Source organism: Condylura cristata, unplaced genomic scaffold (assembly GCF_000260355.1).
Source record: "Condylura cristata isolate star-nosed mole 26May11 unplaced genomic scaffold, ConCri1.0 scaffold00004, whole genome shotgun sequence".
In the NCBI taxonomy this organism is placed as follows: Eukaryota; Metazoa; Chordata; class Mammalia; order Eulipotyphla; family Talpidae; genus Condylura; species Condylura cristata.
The window spans coordinates 67,922,302-67,944,437 of record NW_004567105.1 but is presented as its reverse complement, the minus strand read 5'-3'; the positions used below and the strand labels follow the sequence as shown (position 1 = coordinate 67,944,437).

General features: G+C 47.2%; 1 protein-coding gene across 5 annotated transcripts in view; it reads left to right on the top strand.

Annotated features, from left to right (window-relative positions):
- The first annotated feature begins 5,013 nt into the window (after nucleotides 1-5,013).
- The window catches only part of DLEC1 (deleted in lung and esophageal cancer 1), a 44,735-nt gene continuing 27,612 nt past the window's right edge, over nucleotides 5,014-22,136 (top strand). For all 5 annotated transcript variants that reach the window (XM_004676634.2, XM_012720310.1, XM_012720309.1 and 2 more), the window contains exons 1-6: nucleotides 5,014-5,601; nucleotides 6,504-6,651; nucleotides 14,246-14,356; nucleotides 15,930-16,123; nucleotides 16,384-16,601; nucleotides 17,412-17,490. In XM_004676634.2, the coding sequence (XP_004676691.1) occupies nucleotides 5,218-5,601; nucleotides 6,504-6,651; nucleotides 14,246-14,356; nucleotides 15,930-16,123; nucleotides 16,384-16,601; nucleotides 17,412-17,490 (1,134 nt within the window). In that variant the 5' untranslated portion in view covers nucleotides 5,014-5,217. The remainder of the gene's footprint in view (nucleotides 5,602-6,503; nucleotides 6,652-14,245; nucleotides 14,357-15,929; nucleotides 16,124-16,383; nucleotides 16,602-17,411; nucleotides 17,491-22,136) is intronic.

The window sequence follows — 22,136 nt, the reverse complement described above, 5'->3', positions numbered from 1 at the left end:
TGGGGGTCAGCCACGCTCCAGTTCTCTCCTGGCTGCCTGCTGCTCCCTCTCACAGACAGGGAGGCACTCTGTTCTCTCTGCTGGATCTCAGCCTGCAAGGTCTTGGTGGCTGTAATTCTTGGGCGTGTCTAGCAAGAGCCTTTGTACTGAACCACAAAGTTGCTAGATTCTGCTTCCTCTGTCCTACCTCCCAGAGTATTCTATGCCCAGCCCTGGTCAGTCCTATAACTGAAATAATGCTTTGCCTACCTGAAAAATAAGTGCCTTCTGCACAGGCACATGCTGGTTTCCTTGCTCTGCATAGTTGCTCCCCATCAGGCCTCCTCTACTAGTCATGGAGGTTACAGAGCCCAGCCTAAGGCCTTGACGCCCCTGATATGCTTAGGAGTCCTGGGAAAGCGCAGCTGAGCTCCCTCAGAGTGCTGGCCCCGTGTCCTTATGCATCAGGAGGTAAAGTGAAGGCGGCCTCTGCCAAGAAGCGGCTGTGGTCAGGAGTGGGTCCTCTGACCATGCCAGGAAGCCGCGAGTGACCTCTCAGGGATCTGGGATGGCTTGACCACAAAGTTTCTGAAACCACTGGTAATCCCAGGGCAGCATGGAATAATTTGGGGTTACTGTGAATCTAATTGTGATGTTTATTTCACTGTAGACTAAGTCCCTATGCTCACCCACACCCCACCCACAGTGAGTGCAGAGACAAGTGTTTGATGTGAGGGAACAGTTAGGAGACTGGCCCACAGGCCCCATCGAGGGAGGAGCCCCAGTCCAGCCCATCTGAGGTTAGAGACATACTTAAAGGGGGTGTCTGCTGAAGAAGACACAGAAACTCCAGTTTGAAAACTGTTCTGCTACTTGACTTATTCAACAAGTATTTACTGAGCGCCTGCTATGCACCAGGCACTGTTCTAAAGACTTGGGAATCATCCATGTACAAACTACACCAGGGAACAAAACCCTGGCCTTCGTGGAGCTTAAATTCTAAAGGAAAAAAAGGAGACACTCTAATAAGCTTAAGAAATGAATTGTTTAGGCTATTAGGTTTAGGGACAACTTATAAAGTAGAATAAGGGAATTTAGGAATAGGGGAGGGTTAGAATTTTAGTAGGTTGGTCAGGCTGGATCTTAAGGGGAAATGGCATTCGGGCCAAGAGTCAAAGGAGGTGAGACAGTAAGTCAATCAGCGCTATTTGGAGAAGGCTGAGAGGACGGGCAAAGTCAAGGCCTTGAGGCAGGAAAATTGCAGGTGTGGCTGCAAATTCAAAGACCAGCAAGGACAGTGTGGCTGGAGAAGGACAGAGACAAACATTCAGTTCAGCAAAACAGGTTGCTCAGACAGTGGGGGGGCAGCTCATGCTTCAAGGGGCGGTCCCAGGTCAAAGCCCTGGTTACTTGGTGCAGGGTGTGCACTCTGCAGCTATTTGGTTAGTCAGAGAGCAAACACAAGTTGCATGCTAGGCAGAGTGGGGGATACTGCCAGCTCCTGGGGAGGCAGAGATGAATTTCTTAGGGGAAAGCAAGGGAAGCAGTGTAGCTCTTAGAGGGAATCGGTTTACAAAGGAAAAACGCTAGTCATCAGTCCCGTGCAAAATGTTAACTGTAGAGTGGTTGGCTGATCTTTCGCTGGCCTTAAAATGTTATGATTATTGAGCTCTGTTGTATTTATTCTAAGCCTCTCTGACCCCCCTCCGCCCCTCAGTGATCTAGCTGCTGTGAATTTGCTCACTGCTGTGTATTAACAAAATGTGGAGTTCTGTGGGGGAAAAAGAAAACTTTGGTTTAGAAAGAAGAAAAAGAACCCTCCGTTCTATAGCAGGGAACAGCTACAAAATTGCATCTTCTTGAGAACTTGCCCAGTAAGAATTCAGTAGCAGCAGGTGTGATATCATTGGTGTTTTTGCTAATATCTCCAAATTAACATCCTTTGAATTCAGAATCACTTCTTAGTTGTTTTCCAAGTCTCCTGATGTTCTTCACACATTAGCGGTTTGTGATTAGTGGGTTCGTGATTAGTGAGAGGTACTTCCCTAGCCTGCCCGCAGGCCTGAATAGGGGCTTACTTAAAACGGGGGGGGGGGTGTCCCCCTAACTTGTGCATAGCAGCGCAAGATTTGAGCACTGCTGGGTTTGATTGGAGACAGTTTGGTGTGGTTCTCTGAAGGCTGATAAATGCAACTTAACGATGCTTAATAAAAAATCTCTATTCCTTTAGTATTAAGAAAGGAGGGGATGGGCCTTAGCAGATTGCTGGTAGGTTGAGGAAGATCAGGACTATGTGTGGCCACTGCCACTGGAGGGTTGGAGGGTTTCCAGAGGTCTTGACCCTGATGGAACACAGGGGGCTATAGCCAGAGGGTGAGAGGGGGATCACAGCTAAAAGGGGTGACCTTACCCAGCCTGAGTCAGACTCCTGTGACCTTCTCAGAGGCTCTTTGGAGGCAGGAAGGAGAGGTCAACAGTGGCACCAGAATCCATTGTCCTTTCCTTCCATGAGATAGGAAAGGCAGGAGTCTCCACAATCAGGACTGCCCTGGCGACGGGACCACTGGGGTCATGCAGATCTGCTTCGAACGATAGAGCGGAGGAAGCCCCCTCGACTATTCCACCTCTCATCCCACCCACAGTTCCTTCCTTTGCTGAGGGTGTTACCAATCTGCAGACAGTCAGACCAAACAGCCCACTTACCACAGCTTCCTCCAACCCCACCTTCTCCTAAACCCACCCTTTAGGGTACATACCAGACAGCCGTGGGAGGAAGGCCTTCCAAGATAGGCCTGCATAGACCCTGCCACTGGGCTTATGTTTGGGCAAATCATATCGCGGTGCTGGATAGCTGGAGGGCAGGCATGTGACACGTCAACTTTGTGACCTCCTCACTCCATGGAAAAGGGTGGCGCTGGAGGAGGGGCAGAACGGGTTCCTGTCAAGTACTCAGTCAGGGCCTGTCACTGTCTGAGGAGAGAAGAGATACTGGAAAAAAACAGACATGGGTGGGGCCCAGGTCTGTGGGCAGCAGCAGACTCCTCCCAGGAAGTGGGTTTCAGGCTATAAGGCACGCAGAAGCACCAGGACCAGCGGGTGCCTGGTTGCCTCCTGGTGTGAGCAGAGCTGTGGTGTACTGATGATGAGGGCCATGTGACGTGATGCTGCTGTTCCACACACAGGCAGCTCTCTTCCCCACCTCAGTGGGTGACATGACTGTGTTGCATACACACTCACATACACACCCCTCACGTCGGAGTCATTCTTGACCCTTCTCTCACTCCCATGATCCATCTGCGGTTCTTGTCAATGCACCCTTTCTCTCCATTTTTATCTCACCCTAGGCCAGGCTCCCTTGATCTATTTTCTAACTTATGCAGTAGTTTTGGAACCTCCCTAACGCCTCGGTGCTGAGGCGCTGGTGCAGCCAACCAGTCTGTTCTCACACAGCAGCAGGCTTATCTTAGTAAAACACAAAGCTGACCAGACACACCCCGCTTGAAGTCTAAATTCTCTAACGTTGCACCAAACTCATTTATAGTTGGCTCTTGCCTAACGGTTTCATTCTTCCCCCTGAGTCGCTTTAAGTCCCATTCCTGACTTCTTTCATTTCTTCCACATGTGGTGCCCTCACCCAGCTTTTGAACAAAGGGGTCCTTCTGCACAAGGATCTTTCTCTCTTGGTTGCTCCTTCCTTCCTTCCTACTCGTCCTTTTTTTTTTTTCCTAAAAAAAAAGGTATAATTTATAATAAAGCAAAATTCACCCTATGTATGTATAGTCCACCACCATCGACATATAGAATCACCCACCACGCTCCTTTCTTGCCGGCCCATCGGCTCCTGGCAATATGACCTGTTTTGTTTCACACTGTTGAATGTGAAACAATGCCCTGTCTTTGAGTCATTCAGTATGTGTGTAACCTCTTGAAAACGGTGTCTTTATCTAGCATAATGCATTGGATATTCCTCTCTGCTGTTGTAGTATCAACAGTCTGTTTCCTCTTTATGGTGCAGAGTGTTCCCTTGTTCGAAGTACTGCAATTTATCCTTTTCCAGTGGGAAGGTCATTGGAGGGTTTTCCAGTTTTTGGAGATTATAGACAAATCTCCAAAATATTTGCGTGTAGGGTTTTGCACGCACCTAACTTTTAGGTAAAATACCTGGAAGTGGGATTGCTGTATGTGTAATTTTCTAAGTGCCAAACTCTGTTTTCCAGAGCTGCGGTGCTCATTTGTATTCCCATCACAATGACATGAAAATTTAAACTTAAATTCCACTTGTTTATGCAGTTTATTTCTTGACTTTCTACTAAGTATGCAATGGTATCACCTTGTGGTTTTAATTTCCACTTCAGTGATGACTAGTGATGGTAGCCAATTCATTTTTTTTTAAGATTTATTTATTTATGCATACAGAACTGGGGTACAGGCCAGAGGTGCGGGCGGTGAGAGGATTCACCAGAGACCGAGTGGGGAGCAGAACAGGCCGGCCCACGAAATACACTGCTGAGGGGAGCAGCGGGCGGGCCAGGAGAGGTCTGCCGTGCCATGTGGTCACCTCCGGGGCAGGCAGGAATCGAACTCATGGAGAAGTGGCTTTAGCTTCTTAGTGCTGTGCTTTAACCTGCTGCGCCACCATGGAGGGCCTGCCAATTCATTCTTTTAAATCTCTGCTTGGCCTTTAGTCGTTGGGAAAAGCCTCTATTCATGCTCGTTCAATAGGCTTATTATGTTCCTATCCTTTGTGATTCCATGGCAACCAACATATATCTCACCTTGACCGTAAGCCACTAACTGCAGCTCTCTTCGATTGCTCTCTCTTTCTTTCTCTTTCTCAGACACCCACAGAAGTAACATCCTCTTTTAGAATAGTGTTTTCAAATTTTATTTTGATTTTTTTCAGAAGTATTATCTTACTTTCCTTCAGTATCTCCAGCAGCCTAGACCTGAAACAGAATTCTATATAATAAATATTAAATAGGAGACTATAATTACTGAACAAGTAAGAGAGTGGAGGGGTGGAGGTAGCTAGGAGGAAGGTTTTGCACTCAGACTGGCCTTTTGCAAATTAGCCCTTTCCTCACTGGCGCCCCCAACATGCAGCTTACAAAAGGTAAACCCAAAGATGCGAGTGTTTATTAGTGTTGAGGATACCACACGCCCACGAGGGCGAGAAAGCGGAAGAGGCGGGGCAGGAAGAGGAAGCGCGACAAAGGAGTTAGCGGCTTCCCAGTTGCCATGGAGACTGGATGGCCGAAGGAGGTCCCGACCACAGAGTCTGGATCCTACGCGTTTGCCGGGGCAACGTGGACGCCGAGCCCGCGCCTGGCCCGGATCCGCAGCCCTAGCCACTCAGTCTGGCTGTCCTCCCGCGCCTACTCCGACGCCTTCAACTACAACTTAGGGGCCCGGCCCGGCCGCTTAGCGCCGCTGCCCGAGCCGCACCTGCTGCGTCTGCGTCCCACCTCTCTGCGCACCCAGGAGATCTCACACTTGCTCACGGGCGTCTTCCGCAACTTGTACACTGCCGAGGTTATCGGCGAAGAGGTGAGCGCCAACTTGATCAAGGCCCGCGGCAGCGAGGATGTGCACCACGAGGAGTTCGTGGACCAGCTGCAGCAGGTAAGCTTCGGGCTGTCCAGGTAGCGTCTCCTTAGCTGACCTTCCAGGGGAACCCAGAGCTCCCCCCCCCCCCCCCGCAAGCCTACTCCCGCCGAACTCAGCCACTCGATAAATGTCAGCGCCTGTCTGGTGCCAGATGCAGGTCCAGGCGCTGGGGTTGCAGCTGGGACAGGGGACGCCGTCCATGCCAGCGTGTGACCGACCTTCTAGTGGGAGGATACTGTATACGTGCGTGCTAACACACGCACAAATGCAGCTCCCCACAGATCTGTAGCACTTCTCTAGCTTTAAGCCTCTATGCACACACAGACCCCACCCCCACCTCATACCCCCCAATAATGTGTTGAGTATATAGATGGCTGGGGCGTCTAGTAGCTAGCTGTTCCCGGACATAACGCTGAGAGTCACCCCACTTTTGGACGCCTGCATCACAAACCACAATCTCCAGGATGGCATTCATGCCCGGGGGCTTAGGAGGCATGGCCAGTCTCCGGGACGGCAACTCTGCTTCCTTAGCTGTACAACAAGGAAAATAACCTTAAAGGGAGCCTCAGGTGAGTGCTTTTAAGCTGTTGAGGTAGATTCTGAGAGCTGACAGCTGTAATCTATTCACTATACTCCCCGCAGCTGGGAAGCAAGTCATCCTTTATAGCTGGATCTGCCTGGCACATGATGTGCTAACTTGTGTGTGCTTTTCAGGGCTTGGAACCTGGAGTCCGGAGACTTTCAGGATTGGCTCTTACTGGCTTTACTATGAAACTTCTAAGCTTTCTCCCTTTGTGGTCTGTTTATGTTAGTTCTGTGACTGTTCCTTATGCTTCAGTGGAAGCCCGGAAACGGGTAGGTTTGTATAAAGCTACCCCACCTCACCGTTTCTGTGCAACTGATCATCCACCTACCAGATTCGGGAGCTCTATAAGCAGCGGCTGGATGAGGTTGAGATGCTGGAAAGACACATCATCGAAGCCCGAGCCAGGGCCCTGGCGGAGAAAGAGCGGGTCACACGGCAGATCCAAGTCGAGGCCACTGAGTCGTTCACCTTGCCTCCAGGTGAGTAGGGGTTCCCTGCAGCCTGGTTCCCCAAGTCTTACTGTATTACTCTCCTTGCTTCATTTCCTGCTCTTGGTTCTTTTGGAGGGCAAGTTTCAGACATACAGTCCTGTTAGCACAAAACACTATAGTGTGTATGTCTCCAAAACAGGAGCGCTCCCTTAAAAACCAGCTGTCTGGAAAATCAGTATTGACACACAGCACACCTCCACGTCACCGGCTGTCCCAAGGTGGCTTTCTCCTTTCTTGTCCAGAATCCTTTCTGGAAAGCCATGGCATATACTCATCATGCCTCTTTTTTCAGACTCAGTTGTTTGGAATTAAACCCTCCATCTTTTCCTGTCTTTCATGTTCTTGATAATTCTTTTCCATCTTTTTTTTTTTTTTGGTGGCAAAATCTGCCTAACAAAATGTACCACCTTAACAACTTGGACAGTTCAATGGTATTCTATTCAATGCATTCATAACGTTGAACAACCATCACCTCCATCCAGCTGTATGTCTACCTCCATCACCAAATGTTTTCATCACTCAGCAAAACAAACTCTGTACCTAGTAAATAATAACTTCCCAGTCATTCCTATGCCCCCGGCATAGGAATCATTCTGATTTTGATGACTTTACCTCATATAAGTGAATCATAAAGTATTTTGAGATTGGCTTAGTTTACTTAGAATGTCCTTGAGTTTCAACCATGTTGTAGCATATTGCAGAATTTCCTTTTTAAATGCTAAATAGTATTCCATTGTATATATGTATGTACAACATTTTGCAAATCCATCTGTTGATAGAAACTTGGGTTGTTTCCACATTATTTGTTATGAATAATGCTGTGTGAAATGGGTACAAAAATTTCTCTCCAAGACCCCGCTTTCAATTCTTTGGGGGTATAGACACAGAAATTTAATTTCTGGGTTATATGTGCAATATTGTGATTTATAAAAACATGTCTATTCATATGACCAAAATGTGTTTTTCATATATGTGATGTTCACTCACAGTTCCTGACTTACAGCTCACAAAGCCCTTTCCTAAATGAGGAGAGTAATACAGGTGTCTCTTGTTTTGTTAAAAAGGTAACTTGGGGGAAACACCTGAGGACAGGGTCTCAGATGTTGCCAGGGAAACCAACATGCTTTTCGAGGGGGGTGGGGGATGGGGCAAGAGGTTGATTTCAGTTGCTAAGGCCAGTGATAAGGTCTTTACTAAGTAATGAGGCCTCTGAAGAAATGCCACAGGAGAGGCTTTGAGGTCGGTTGGTGGACGGGTGGCGACTTGGTTAGTGTGGCCATCTGGAGAGGGCACGGAGACTCTGCCGTCCTAGCACTCCTGCAACTGGCTGTCCTATGAGTGAGTGAATTCCTGAGTTCTGTGAGCCACTTTAGCAAATTAAAGGAGCCCACGTTGGGTTACTTGGGAACCTCTGGTTCATAGCCAGCGAGTGAGACGCACAGCACTGCGGCTGGTATCTGAAGTGGAGACATCTCGGGCACTGAGCCCTTGACCTTGGAGCCTGACGCTGTCTGTGGGTAGGTGTCAGAATTGTGTTGAGGCCTCAGGTGCCTCGCCAGGGTCTGAGGATTAATTGTTGAAGTGGAGAATCTTCCACACACTCACACTGGAATGGGTCCAAGAACCATGTACATCTGTACCATTTTTAAATTCCTGCATAAAGATGTCACTTTCTCCATACCCTTACCAACACTTACTTTTTAGTAGCTGCCTTCCTAATGGCTTGAGTGGTATCTCATCGTTTTGATTCTGTCTCCTTGCTGACATGACATTGAGCCTTTTTTCATACGCTTGTTGACCATTTGTTTATCTTCTTTGAAGAAATGCTTGTTCGAATCCTTTTTGTTTCTAATCAAAAATAACTTGTGAATTTGGTAAAAAAAAATTTTCTGGCCATAATTTGTTATATCATGGCAAATGCTCTTAGCAATTTCTTGGTAGTTTTCTCAAGTAAATATTGAATATTGGCTTGTAACATACCAGTTTTCGGTATGCAGCATTAAAATTTGATTTCTGTATAAAATATTGCATCATGATCGCCACCAAGAGTCTAGTGTTCATTCATTACCATACAATTGACTCTGTCTATCCGGTTCACCTATTCCCCTGCCCATTTCCCCTCTGATAACCTTCAAGCTCTTCTCTGTATCTAAGAGTTTGTTTTTGCTTGTTTGTTTTTTTTTTAAATGTAATATGTTAGTGGAATTGTATAATCTTAGTCTGTATATCAGGCTTACTTCATTTAGCTAATACCCTCACTGTCCATGTAGGTTGTAGCAAATGGCAACATTTTATTTTTCACAGCTGAGTAGTAGACCATTGTACATAAATACCAAATCTTCTTTATTCATTCATCTGCTGATGGTACTCTGAAGGAGGTTCACATTCAGTGTGCTCCTTAAATTCTAAAGTTAGTCTGGTGACCTGTAATCTTTTTTGCTTTTAATATGTGTTAATAAGTTTCCTCTTAGCATCACTTTGACTATGCCTCATATGCTTTGGTATGTTGTTTTTATTTTCATTCAAATGTATTTCTAATTTCCCATGTGATTTCTTCTTTGATCTATTAGTTCTTTAAAAGATGATGCTTAGGGCCCTCTCTGGTGGCATAGCAGGCTGGCATGTACTAAGAAGCTAAGCCAAGCCATGGCAAGTTTGATCCCCGCCCCAGAGGTGATCACCTGGTGCAGCAGACCTCTCCTGTCTCGCCTGCTGCTCTCCTCAGCAGTGTACTTGGTCGATCTGCCTATTCTGCTCCCCACTCTGTCTCTGCTGAATCCTCTCACTGCCCCTGTACCTCTAGTCTATACGCCAGCTCTGTATGCATAAATAAATAAAATCTGAAAAAAAAAAAAAGATGCTTAACCTCCACAATTTTCAGTGAATGGTAATGGTAAGATGTTCCTGGCTCATCTCATGTAATTATTGGTCCAGACCTAGAATTAACTGTTTCTCCAAAATGTTCTGGTTCTTTTGACGCCCCCACTGACTTTGCTCTGTCCTCCTGCATCCCTGAGAGTGGTGTTTTTGGAGCAGTAGGCAGAGTGCAGGACTTTTAGGACCGGGAGACTTGACACATCTCTGCCCTCGAGGGGGAAGTGAAAGAGGTAGTGACTGGGGCAGGCATTGCACTTGCTCAGGTTCCTGCTAGGCCAGACTCTGTGAAGGGGGCTTTGCTCGCTTAGCCCATGAAATCTTTCCAACTGCCTGTGAGGTAGATTTTCTCTCCATTTTCTAAATGCAGGAACTAAACCTCAAAGATTAATTAACTTCCTTAAGTTCCTACAACCCCGAGAGTGGAGGGGTCCACATTTGAACTTGAATGTGTCTGCTTTCAAGACTCACCTCTTTCTTCTACTAGAAGGAGCAGGGGCTGTTGACCAGCAAGCGCATAGATGGCTTTCTTAGGGTGTGACTCTGAGTAGATGACTTCCCTTGGGGACAGTTCTAAGTGTGAGTCCCTCCGGCAGGCTGGCCCTTCAGGTCCCCTTAGACAATGAACAGTCAGCGTCAAGTCCAAGCCTTTTCCTGGCCTCCCTCCCCTACAGCAGATTCTCTTAGCTGCCCGGACCCCACCCTCCAGTAAGGATTTAGGCAGCGATTCCTGGTAGCAGGCTCTTACGAGGTTTTATTGGTTGCTGACATCCTCTGTGTCCTGGAAGTCAGTTACCGACCCTGCCATTCCTTGGCTTCTGTTTTTGTTTTTTTTCTTTCACTAGAGATTGGAGATGAAGGAACAATTTTTTAAAGATGAGCTGAAACATTGCAACTTGAAAACAAACACCACTCAGTAGTTTGGTTTTGGTTTTGGGGTTTTTTTGGTTTTGTTTTTTTGTTTTGTTTTCTTTTTTGATGGCCTTTGTTTCATTTTGTTCTCAGGACAATGTTAAGCTACAATCAGATAACTTCTGCCCTGGTTTCTGTCTTGTTCTGGAAAGGTTTCTTTTATTTCAAAAGTAGCACAAAGATCTCCCTCCGGGGCCCGGACGCTCTCCTCTGGCCCTTGCTTCTTAGCACAGCACAAGGCAGCCCCCAAACATCTGTCTTTGATGACTTAGAGGCTTGGTGGTAGGTACATCCCAGGGACTTTTCCTATTGAAGGCGCACAAGAGGCCTTTTTCTGTTTGCTAATACAGATTTCACAAGGTGGAAAACTTGTAAATTCTCCAAATAGCGGGAGGAAGATTAAAATTCTGCAGCACGCCTTGTGCTCTCATTCCACTCCCTTGCTGATAACTGGTCCACGTTATCTTTTGGGGGATGAGTCACTCAATCCCTCAGGAGCACGGGGTCAGTGTAGGAATCTGCCTGTCCCAAAGGGAGGAAGACAGTCACTAGACCAGGATTTGCCCAAGATCTGATGAATAAGCGGCCTCCTGCCAGTCCCTAATTACCACATCATGGGGGAGGCTGGCGAGAATGGTATCAGAAGAGAGAGGCTGCATCCTGCCGTGTGCTCTTTGCCCTCTCGATGGACGTTTTACCTTGTTTTTAATGTTTAAAATTGGCCCTCACTGGAGTCTCTAGCAACTGGGCTTCGTTGTCTCAGCCTGGCATTACTGCCATGCCCTGCTGAGACGTCTGCACTGCAAGGGAGACCAGGGACTGTGTCCCAGAATGTGCCTTCCCTCATGGTTCCAGCACAGAAGGCCACAGTGAGCCTTGTACAGGTCACTGGCCTCAAAAAGCAGCTAGGCAGATGATACAGCAGCTGCAGTGCTTGCAGAAGTTTCTGGTCACTTCTTCAGTGCTCCCTGCCTCAGTGCTGCTGGCTGGAGCTGCTGCTGGCTGGAGCTGCTGGTGGCTAGCTGTGTTGCTCCCTTCCAGACCGTCACCCCTGCATTCAAACCTTTCAACTCTGTGGCTGGCTTCACTCACCCTGCCGTTTGTTGCTGACTTTTCTTTGCCTGATGGAAATCTGACTGTCATAGTAACTGGGCCAAACCCCCAAGTTTCTAAATTAACAGATACGACGGGAGGAGCATATATGCCTCCCGTGTCTTCCCTATACCCTTTGTTTCAGGGACCAGCCAAAGGGCAAGGCCACGCTGGTAAATGGCGCAGCCAGACTTTGTGGCCTGCTCTGTTCACCTTGCCTTTGCTGCCCACTCATCCCATTTGTTTCTTCATTTTTATCAAGTTATTCATATACATGGTTTAAAAAGTCTGAGTTCAGAAAAATTTCTCATGCAATACGAAAGGCCTCTTTCTGAGCATGTCATTGTGAATTTGTCCAAATCCACAGACGGCACCAAGATTGAGCCATACGCTGACTGATGGACTTCAGTGAGAGATTGTCAAGGGTAGCTCGTGAGCCACTCTTGGGGCACTGATGAGGTCCACGCCAAGCAGTCAGTGTCAACTCTGATCTTTGCCCGTCCCTCTTCCCCTCCAGCAGAGTCTTGTAGCTGCGAGTCTCCCTTCTCAAATACTGGCCTTGCTTACATTTCTCCCCTGGCAGATGGAACCCCTAAACAGCAGGAGCACGTCTGGCTTGGTCTTGTATCCCAAAGAAGGGCACACAGGAGTCTTCAGTTTTATTGGCTAATGATATGTGAGGGTGGGAGGCATTTTCTCAAATTTGCTGCCAACCTAAAATTGCTCCAAAAAACTGAAGTCTAGTTGGAAAAAAAAAAATCTCACACCTTCCCTCTCAACCTCAGTTCAAAGGTGGTCATTTATAGCTTTCATTTATCTGGGAACCTCTAAATATTAGGTCTTTTCTACTGTCTCCAGGCTCATCAACTACAGAAGTTCATGATCGACTTCCCACTCTGTTAAACACGATTTCTCCCCTGTGTGTTGGTGGCTCAGCTGGGGGTTTGCTGACTAGGCTGCTGTCAAGGCATGGCTCCCGCTGAACTTGCAGGCTGGGCAAAACTCTGCTCTTTGTGAGTTCCTGCTGGGGTTCAAGATGGTAGGGTGCTTCTCAAGGGCAGCGAGGCCCTCACGCTGATGGCAAAGGCCCAAGAGGAAAAGTTCAGCCACATGAGCACATTTCAAGCCCCTGCCGATTTCTCAGTGGCCGAGGTCCATCACGTGACCAAGGTCAGGGTGAAGAAGTACACCCTGGTTCTATTTGCAGGAGCTGCTAGCCACGTGGTAAAGGGCATGGGAACAAGAAGATAAAAGAATTGGGGCCGTTTGTTCAGTCGGCCGTTGTTGTGGAGCAGCCACAACAAACAGCAGGCCAGGGTCTTTGAAGGTGGGAACAGCATTGGCCAGCGGAGGTTCACAAAAAGGGAAGGGGGGCTGAGGAGTGAGAAAGACACAGGAACCAGTTTCGGGTAAAAGTGTCTCCGGCCCTCCCTGGTGGCGCAGCGGGTTAAAGCACAGCACTAAGAAGCTAAAGCCACTTCCGCGTGAGTTCGATCCCCGCCTGCCCCGGAGGTGACCACATGGCGTGGCAGACCTCTCCTGACCCGCCCACTGCTCCCCTCAGCAGTGTACTTCGTCAATCTGCCTGTTCTGCTCCCCCACTCTGTCTCTGGTGAGTCCTGTCACCCTCTGCATCTCTGGCCTGTACCCCAGAACTGTGTGAATAAATAAATCTTTAAAAAAAAAAAAAAGTGTCTCCTGCTCGATTCTGACCAGGACTTTATTTATACCGTGCAGCAAGTAGTCAATCACAATAATGCATTTGGTAAGGTATATAGATAAGAATTCACCATTAAAGTCCTCAAGGAAGAGGGGGACAATGCATTCTTTCTTGACTCTTCATGGTATACTAAATTATACAGTTTTGATAATCATGTATATGGATGGTTAACCTACAACTCAAATGACAAGGGTCTTGGGAAAGGATGAATTTTATATTAACAAAGGGTTGTGAGGGGTCTAGGGAAGAAATACACTTTGTGTTAGCAGAGAGTCATTAATGATTGTCTAAAGAAAGGCTAATGGCTAATTTAAGGTTAGCAGAGAGTAGTTAGTGATTGTTTAAGGAAAGACTAGTTTAAGGCTAGCAGAGAGTAGTTAGTGATTGTTTAAGGAAAGGCTAATTCAAGAGGAATTTATACAGCCATACATTAAGCAACACCTGTTAAAACTTTAGGAAACTGCCCGAGAGTCCTTACCCCTGGGGATCGTCTCTCTGGAGGTTTGCTTTTTGTCTCAAAAGACAGAGGCATGGGGTCAGGCAGCCATTTTATGAGGCTAAAGCAATCCAGTTGTAAGCTGATGGTTGCTCAGAACATTTTTAATATTATGATTATATGAAAAGGGAGGCCATAACATAAGCCAGCAGTGGAAATTTCCAATCTTTCAGTAAATTTCCTTCTCTGCCCAGAATTTGTCCGTCGACAGGAATTGCGTAGCCTGTGCTTGATTCTGTTCTACACCTCTCTGTGTCAAAGACGATGTTCTATCTCACAGAATCTCACAGCACAGCCTTGCCCAAGGGGAGGAGGCCTCTTTGAAGTGGCCAGTAAACATTCACTAATGTTACTTCAATCTCAAAATTACCAGTGTTCTGAGAAAAATGTTATTAGAGGGTTTAGGCTTGAGGATGCAAAAAGTGTGGGTGCAGGTGCTTCAACGTCAGCCTGGCTTCAAACGCTTGTCCTCGTTCCCTTTTGTGTAGTGAATTCCATCTTCAGATGGTGTGTGGACAATGAGCTGCTACAGAAGCATCACTTGATCTCTCCAGACGATTACTACACTGATCCAGTGCCCTTCTGCTCTGCACCGAAAGGTAACGCCCCGTGTGCTCTGCCGGTCTAGTCTCACTGCAGGGAACTTCTCTAGCAGCAGGACCACCCTGACCACCTTTGTTTCCACTTCCGTGAATTTCCCTTCAATTCTGATAGTCACTGTGGGCGGGTCAGCTCTGAGTGTCCCACTTCCTCACTGGCTCCCCACCACCTGCAGCCCAAAAGTTTCCACAACCCAACATTGCCAGTTGCCCAAGATCAAGAGGTATGGAAATGTTTCAAGAGGTAGTTGAATGAACATCGGGAGGGAGGGTCTGCAGACCTAGCTAAGCAAAAGAACAAGTTCGTAATGGTGTCAGTACAGAGTCTGAGGGGCCTTCCCATCCCCTGTGCAGGGAAAGAGGACTGTCCATCACTCAAGTATGGAATCAGGAAGTGGAGAAAGAGACATACATGTCTGTGCTCTGGCCAGCTTCCCTGCTTCCTGTCTGGGAAGCAAGATCTGAGAAAGTGTGGGATGGGAGTCGTGTTGTGGGCTTAAACAAAGCAGTAGACCTTTGGAAGAGTCGCTGTGTGGATCTTGTCACCCAAAATCAGGACGGCCTTGCAGTGCCAAGCTCAGAAGACAAGCTTGTCCACAACCCAGTGGCTAAGATGCTTAGATCTCTGGCATTCAAACTGAGAGGCGTTGGGGTGGGAGGATTGGGCCCAGTGAACTGAGGGTGTTGATTAGGAAAGATTTTGCCTGACAAGTTGAGCCACAAAGAAAAGTAAGGCCAGAAAGCAGTAGCAGAAGCAAGAGCCCGGGGATACTGGTCATTTGCCGTTGGCTGTTCTAAAGGTTGGAGTCACGCGATCTCGTGCAGATGGATAAGGATGGCGGTAACATGTGCTAAGCGCGGACCCTGTGCTCGGACATGTGTGAGGGTCCTAGCAATGAATGTTTTCATTTCACCTTTTGGGGATGATGATACAGGTGTAAAAAAGCTACATCTTTGATTCATGTGCTTGCATTTTAAAAAGCATATTCAGGGGGCCTCCCTAGTGGCACAGCATTTGGGGACATGGCATTGTCAGGCTGTCACTAGCCACTGCAAGATGAGTTCAATCCCCAGCCAGGGCAGGTGACACACATGGCACAGCAGACCTCTCCTGTCCTGCCCGCTACTCCCCTCAGCAGTGTGTTTCAGTCCATCTGCCTGTTCTGCTCCTCACTCTGTCTCTGGTGGGTCCTCTTACCCACCATGCTTCTGGCCTACACCCCAGTTCTTGCATGCATAAATAAATGAATCTTTCAAAAAAAATTTTAAGTGCATTCACTCAGGGCATGTGTACACACATGCTTTTGTGTGTGAAGACATTCTACTCATGTTCTTTTACCATGCTCAACAAGTGAGCAAACATCTTAACATTCAAACTCTAAGTCTCCAGCACACAGAATAAGTTCAGGAGTTGTTTATATGCCAAAGAGCAATTATATGCAATGCAGCAAACAAGAAAAATCAGAAAAAATTACCAAGCTAGGTGTGGCGCAGGCGGTTTTCTTTGGCCCTCCTGGGAACGCTGGTTCACCTCCCCACCTGGTGTGCTCCGTTTGTCTCCTTGGTGCTGCAGGCAAATTTGCCCCTCGATATACCAGGACGACATTTAGCTATGAGATGCGTACCGTCCCGAAGAAAGACCCGGCCAAGAAACCTGGCCCCTCTAAGAAGCTGCTCCCTAAGTTAGAAGAGTCAGACTACACTGTGGACAGCCTGACGTGGGGCCCGCCTTCAAAGGCCAAAGTCGGTACCAAGGAGACTGTCAAGGTGAGCGCTGAGGCCTGGGCTCAGCAGTGTGTGTGGGCAGGAGGCCGGCAGGTAGTGAGGGTCACAGTGGTTGTGACGAAGCCACAGCAGGACAGGGCGTTGGTGTGGCCACCCGTGCATCATGCCATCCGCCGAGGTGTCAGCCCACACGGTCCCTCCTCCCGTCACTGACTCTGGACATCGTTGTATTTTTTAAAGAGCTTACCTGTTTGTTTAGAGCTCTTGGTGCTTCACATGGCTTTTCTTCTATTTCAAAAAAGGCAGGTCCACCAAAGAATAAAAACTGGATGAATCACTTACGTATGCCCCAGAGAGAGCTGGAGCGACTTCTGCTTGCCAGGATGGAGAGCCGGAACCACTTCCTGAAAAACCCTCGTTTTTTCCCTCCTAACACTCAGTATGGGGGCAAGTCTCTTCTCTTCCCTCCCAAGCCGCCGGCCCTGAGGGGAGCATGCCAGAGTGTGGCGTCGGGCCAGAGGTGTGTGCTTCCCTGATTCGTATTCTCAGAAAGTCTAATCCTTAGAGTGAAACCCAGAAGGTCCTGGGTAGGCACTGGCATGTGGAAGATTCCAGATTTTTGGGGTAGGGGCAGGGTGACAGTATCAGAGTAAGGTAGGGGTTCTGAGGCCCCCGTAGTCCTGTAGACATCCCCCAGAGTCCCTGGGCTGTGCTTTCCTGCCCTGCAAGGGTCTTGAGGAGCGGGGTTTGGCCCTTGGTTTACAGCCGAACACTCTGGGTGAAATGGGAGGAGTCTCTTAAGCCATGTGCACCTTCCATCAGCTCCATGTCTTAGATTCATATGTCTCAGATCATGAAATGTTGAATGTGGTTACAGATAATTGGTATCAACTGTGATTTTGCCTTAGGTGTGTGCCTTGGCAGCATTTTAGTAATGGTCCTTAAGAAGGGTGTGAGCTGCTTCAGACATTCGTAATTTTAATAGCCTTAAAGTTATTAGCATTCCTTATTAGACAGATTCTTTTTATTGACAAAACTCAGAAGACTGGTGTTTGCAAAGAGAAGCAGCATCTGCATTAAAAATTCAGTTAAGATGTTAGTAGTAACATTTCGGTTTTTCCTATGTTGAAAATGAAATACGTCGCTTCGTATATCTGCACAAAGTTTCGTTTGTGCTGTAAATTTATATTGTAGTCTGCGTTAACAACAGCATCAAAACCTGTAACAAATCTCTTATTGAATGGCTGTATTTATTTTACATGAATCGATCACTGCATATATTTCATCTCATGGATTAAACTAACCGCCTCGCCCCTCTCCTCCCTCACAGTTGTGCTGACACACCAGTGTTTCTGGCTAAGCCATCAGTTGGATTTTTCACAGATTATGAAATTGGACCAGTGTATGAGGTAGGACTCATTTCTTATATGCCCCATTGCACTTGAGTTCTTATCTTTTTAAAATCTTTATTATTTATCCATTATTCGTAGAATTTTAGAACCATGCACAAAAGTAGGGAAAAACCAATGTCTGTCACCCTTTTCACCATTTATTTCAATTCTGTGAATCTGGTTTCAGTTACCCCCCAATTCTCACACACACACACACACACACACACACACACACACCCTTTCTTTCTCCTTTTATGTGTCTGTGTACATGGACGAACACAGGAGTATTTTAAGGAAAAGCCTAGAGGGCGTGTCGTTTTTCAGTTAATACTTCAGTCAGCATCTTGGAAATAGAAGGAACTGTTCAAAATCATTATCATCCCCACAAACATTAACCATCTTTCCTTCATATTAGCTATTACCTTCTATGTCTGATTTCCCTCATTGTTCTAAAGGTGAATTTACCTTGGTTTCTTTGAATTAGAATTCAGATGTTGCCTTTGGTTAAAATATCTCATTTCTCTTTCAACTGATGATAATTCCTCCTCCTCCCCCTGCTCTTTAAAATCAAATTTTTGGATAAATATGTGTACGACTTTGAGAAAAAATCAAAAACATCATTAAAAGAAATATTAGAGGAGATCCAGATAGATGGATAGATGTGGGAGTGACATGGTGAAGCCAGGGCCTGTCAGCTCTCGAGAACTGACCCTCCACGCCCCTTCCCAACTTCCTGTTCAGTGATGTCACACTGGCATCTTGAACGTGATCATAACAGCAGTATTGACATCCAAGAAATCAGTGAACATTTAAATTACCAAATCAAGAATTAGTTGATAAAGTAACCGAACGGCCTCTCTCCATGGATTGGAGACTCATTTATAAAGAGATGCTGTCAAAGATAATCCAGAGGAGTCAGTTATCTGCATGCTTATATGAGGAATAAGCAGCACTCTACTGGTGTCAGTAAAGAAAGGTAAAAATAGACTTGCTGTCTGTCTGCTGGTTAATGCTGACTCAGTTCCTGTACCCCTGGGCCTCTCCCATCAGCCTGCTCCCCTTCCCTTCCTTTTCCTATCATCTCTCCCTTTCCTTTCCTTCCTCACAGCACAGTGGTTGTTTACCCCAAATCTCAGAGAGAAATACAGTGTGGGAGTCTGTTACAGAAATTAAATTAAATCTAGCACTGTCAGTTCTCCCTGGCAGCTCAGGGGTTAAAGTTTCAGCTCTATAATGCTGTCACAGCCTCTGCAGCATAAGTTTAATCTCCAGCCAGGGAGCTGACCCACATGGAACACTCTCCTGTCCCGCCCACTGCTCCCCTCAGCAGTGTATTTCAGTAGATCTGACTGTCCTGCTCCCCACTCTGCCTCTGGTGAATCCTCTTACCTCTGCACCTCTGGCCTACACCCCAGTTCTTGTATACATAAATAAAGAAAATAAATCTTAAAAAAAAAAAAAGAAATCGAGCACTGTCTCCTAGAAACATGCCTTGTCTCTGTTGGGTATACAACTATGAATGGCACAGTTTTTTACCCAGCTGAACCTAAAGTTTAAGAATAAAAACATTTTTAGGGTTCTTTAAACAGTTGCGTCCATCCCCCACCACTTGCAGAAGAGAATAAACCCAGGAAGAAGGAAGGCATGGCAGGTAAGAGGGAAAGGAGAGCCCCAATACAGGACAGAAGTGAAGGAAATCCCCAGGTTATGGGATTTTCCAGTGACTGTTGCTGCAAAGCAAATTTCCCCAAAGCCTAGTAAGTTAAAACAACCCTCTTGTTAGCCTTGCAGATTCTTTGCATCAGCAGTTCAGGTCGGTCTCAGTGGGAATGGCTTGTTCCATGGCATCTGAGTCTGTGGCTGCCATCACCTTTGGGTGATTTGAAAATTGGCGCTTGGAATTTTATCTGAGGCCCATTTTCACTCACTTGGTAGCCAAGGACGGTCATCTGTAGGCAGCACCCCCGTCAGCTTCTCCACATGGTCTGCCCTCCCGGGGCAGCCGGGGTCTTACATGAGCCCCGAGGATCAGAGCTGCTCAGAGAGCGTCCCTGCAGGCCAGATGGAGCTCACGTCTCTGTGATGATGTCACCTGGTGGGTGCTTGGAGCAGTGGACAAAGCAAAGCCACTGCTTCCTTGTTCTAGGTTACTAGTGAGCCACTAAGTTTGGCCCACATTGAAGGGGAAGATGCACAGACCTCTCCTCTCCATGGAGGGGTATCAGAGGGCTTGTGCACATCTAAATCACGACGAGGCTTCTCCTGGGTGAGAGCCGTAGGTGTGCCCGGCGCTCCGTCCAGCTTGGGAGAGGCGAGAAGGCTCTAGCAGCGGTTTATGTTTGGAGGCAGCATTGAGGAGTGCCCGACCATCTGCACGTCTTTGGTAGAGGCTGCTGAGGAGTGGAGGGGGTTGAATTATTGATCGGTACATAGCAAAGAAAATAATTGGTTATTAACTCCCAGAAAATAAAAAATGAAGGGATAATTTCACGTTCAGCTGTGGATCGCGTTTAATGTACCGTAAGTAAGCGTTAATTTCTGATCTAACAAGTAGTATGGTAGAACATCTAGTGGGAAGGTGAGGGACAGCAAGGATGCCATGTGGTGAGTTGGATACTGGAGACAAAACAAGAATGTGCATGTTATCCATCCCTAATTCAGGCCTGAAAGTGAACCTTCCTCCTCACCCCCAAAAAGTAACATGCTATTTGGAGACATGGAAATAAATCCCAAGCTCATCAACTAAAGGAAGAAGTATTTGCCTCTGGGCAGTGGAGAATGGTGGGAGTGGGGTACAGGATAAGATTTCAATGTGTCGAACCTTGCAGAACTCTTTGACTCTTTAAACTATGTGGCTTTGATGAAAATAACTAAAAAATTTTCTAGAAAAATATATGCCACTAAACATTCAAGCTAATCCCTGTCACATATAAACTTTCGAAGACTAGCAAATGAAGGAGCGTATCCCCATTGCTAGGTGATGTGTCCGCTGAGGTGGACTGTTTCTGTCCCCCTCCCCAAATTAGTTTTTTAAAATTCTGTTTATTTGTGCATATCGAATTGGGGTATAAGCCAGAGGTGCAGGGGCAGTGAGAGGATTCACCAGAGAGTCTGGGGAGCAAAACAGAGAGAGCAATGAATTACACTGCTGAGGGGAGCAGCTGGCGGGTCAGGAGAGGTCTGCCGCGCCATGTGGGTCAGCTCCTGGGCAGGGACCAAACTCGCACTGAAGCGGCTGCGACTAGCTTGCAGTGCTGCATCCTTACATGTTGCGCCATCAGGGAGGGGCTCCCTCTCCCCAAATTCTTACCCTTGTGGGTGATGGCATTACAGGCATGAGGGTGGCACCCCCATGAATGGGTTAGTGCCCTTTGTAAGGAAACTCCAGAGAGCTCCCAGCCCCTGCACCACTTCAGGGCAATGGGAAGGCATTGGCTATTTCCTGGAAAAAGGACCAAAAATGATGTAAAAATAAACTTTTTAATAAAAAAAAAAAAAAGGACCCTTAACTGAAACATGACCCTGTTGGTACCTTCATCTTGGACTTTTTCCAGGCTCCCAAGCTGTGAGAAATAAATTTCTGTTGTTCCCGTTTGTAGTATTTTCTATGCCACACCAAAGCTGTGGGTTGGAATAGACCTGTGTTTTGTAAGTCGGCGGGTTTATATATCTCATGTACTATTGTGCTTTTTCTCTTTTGTTTTCATTCAGTGTTTTGGTAAATTAAAGACATTTTTTTAAACACAGGTACAGAAGTACTGGATGACAACAGCATAGCCAGTTGAGACAATGGCACACGCACACATACACATGCAGACACAACACACCCCAGTAACAAATCGGTGTAACCCCGGAATGCAAGGGATGTAAGCAGTATCTTTGCAGCAGGCTTTGAACTGTCAAGTCTCCCAGTGCTGTTACAGAAAGTCAACCCACTCCCACAATCCTCGTAATCATTGCCCTAGCCTTTGCAGCCCCATATTTTTTTTTAAAGATTTATTTATTTGTGTATACAGAACTGGGGTACAGGCCAGAGATGCGGAGGGTGAGAGGATTCACCAGAGACAGAGTGGGGAGCAGAAAAGGCAGATCGACGAAGTACACTGCTGAGGGGAGCAGGCGGGTCAGAGAGGTCTGCTGTGCCATGTGGTCACCTCCGGGGCAGGCGGGAATCGAACTCACGCGGAAGTGGCTTCAGCGTCTGTGCTTTAACCTGCTGCGTCACCAGGGAGGGCCCTGCAGCCCCATTTTTTAAAGCCCAACCTCCGGCTTCACCTCATTTAAGTGGACCCTGGGTGAAAGCCTTGGTGATTGTGATGCCACTGCATTGCCAGAGGTCATACACCCCACTTCCCTGCAGCCATCTTCTAGGTGCCAGATAGAAAAGAAAGCCAGAACCGCTTCCTAGGGGTCAGCTGCTGTAGGACCCGCCCATTAGGGTCACAGCCTGGCTTCCCTATAAAGCTGAGCTTGAGGTGAGATTTTTGTGCTGTCATTTGTAGTTGTAGAGAGGAATAAGCGAAGGTGGGAGAGCCAGTATAAGAATGTATTTTCGGCCCTCCCTGGTGGCGCAACGGGTTAGGACGCAGCACTGCAAGAGGGCGATGGCACTTCAGTGTGAGTTCAATCCCTGGCCCCAGAGGTGACCCACATGGCACGGCAGA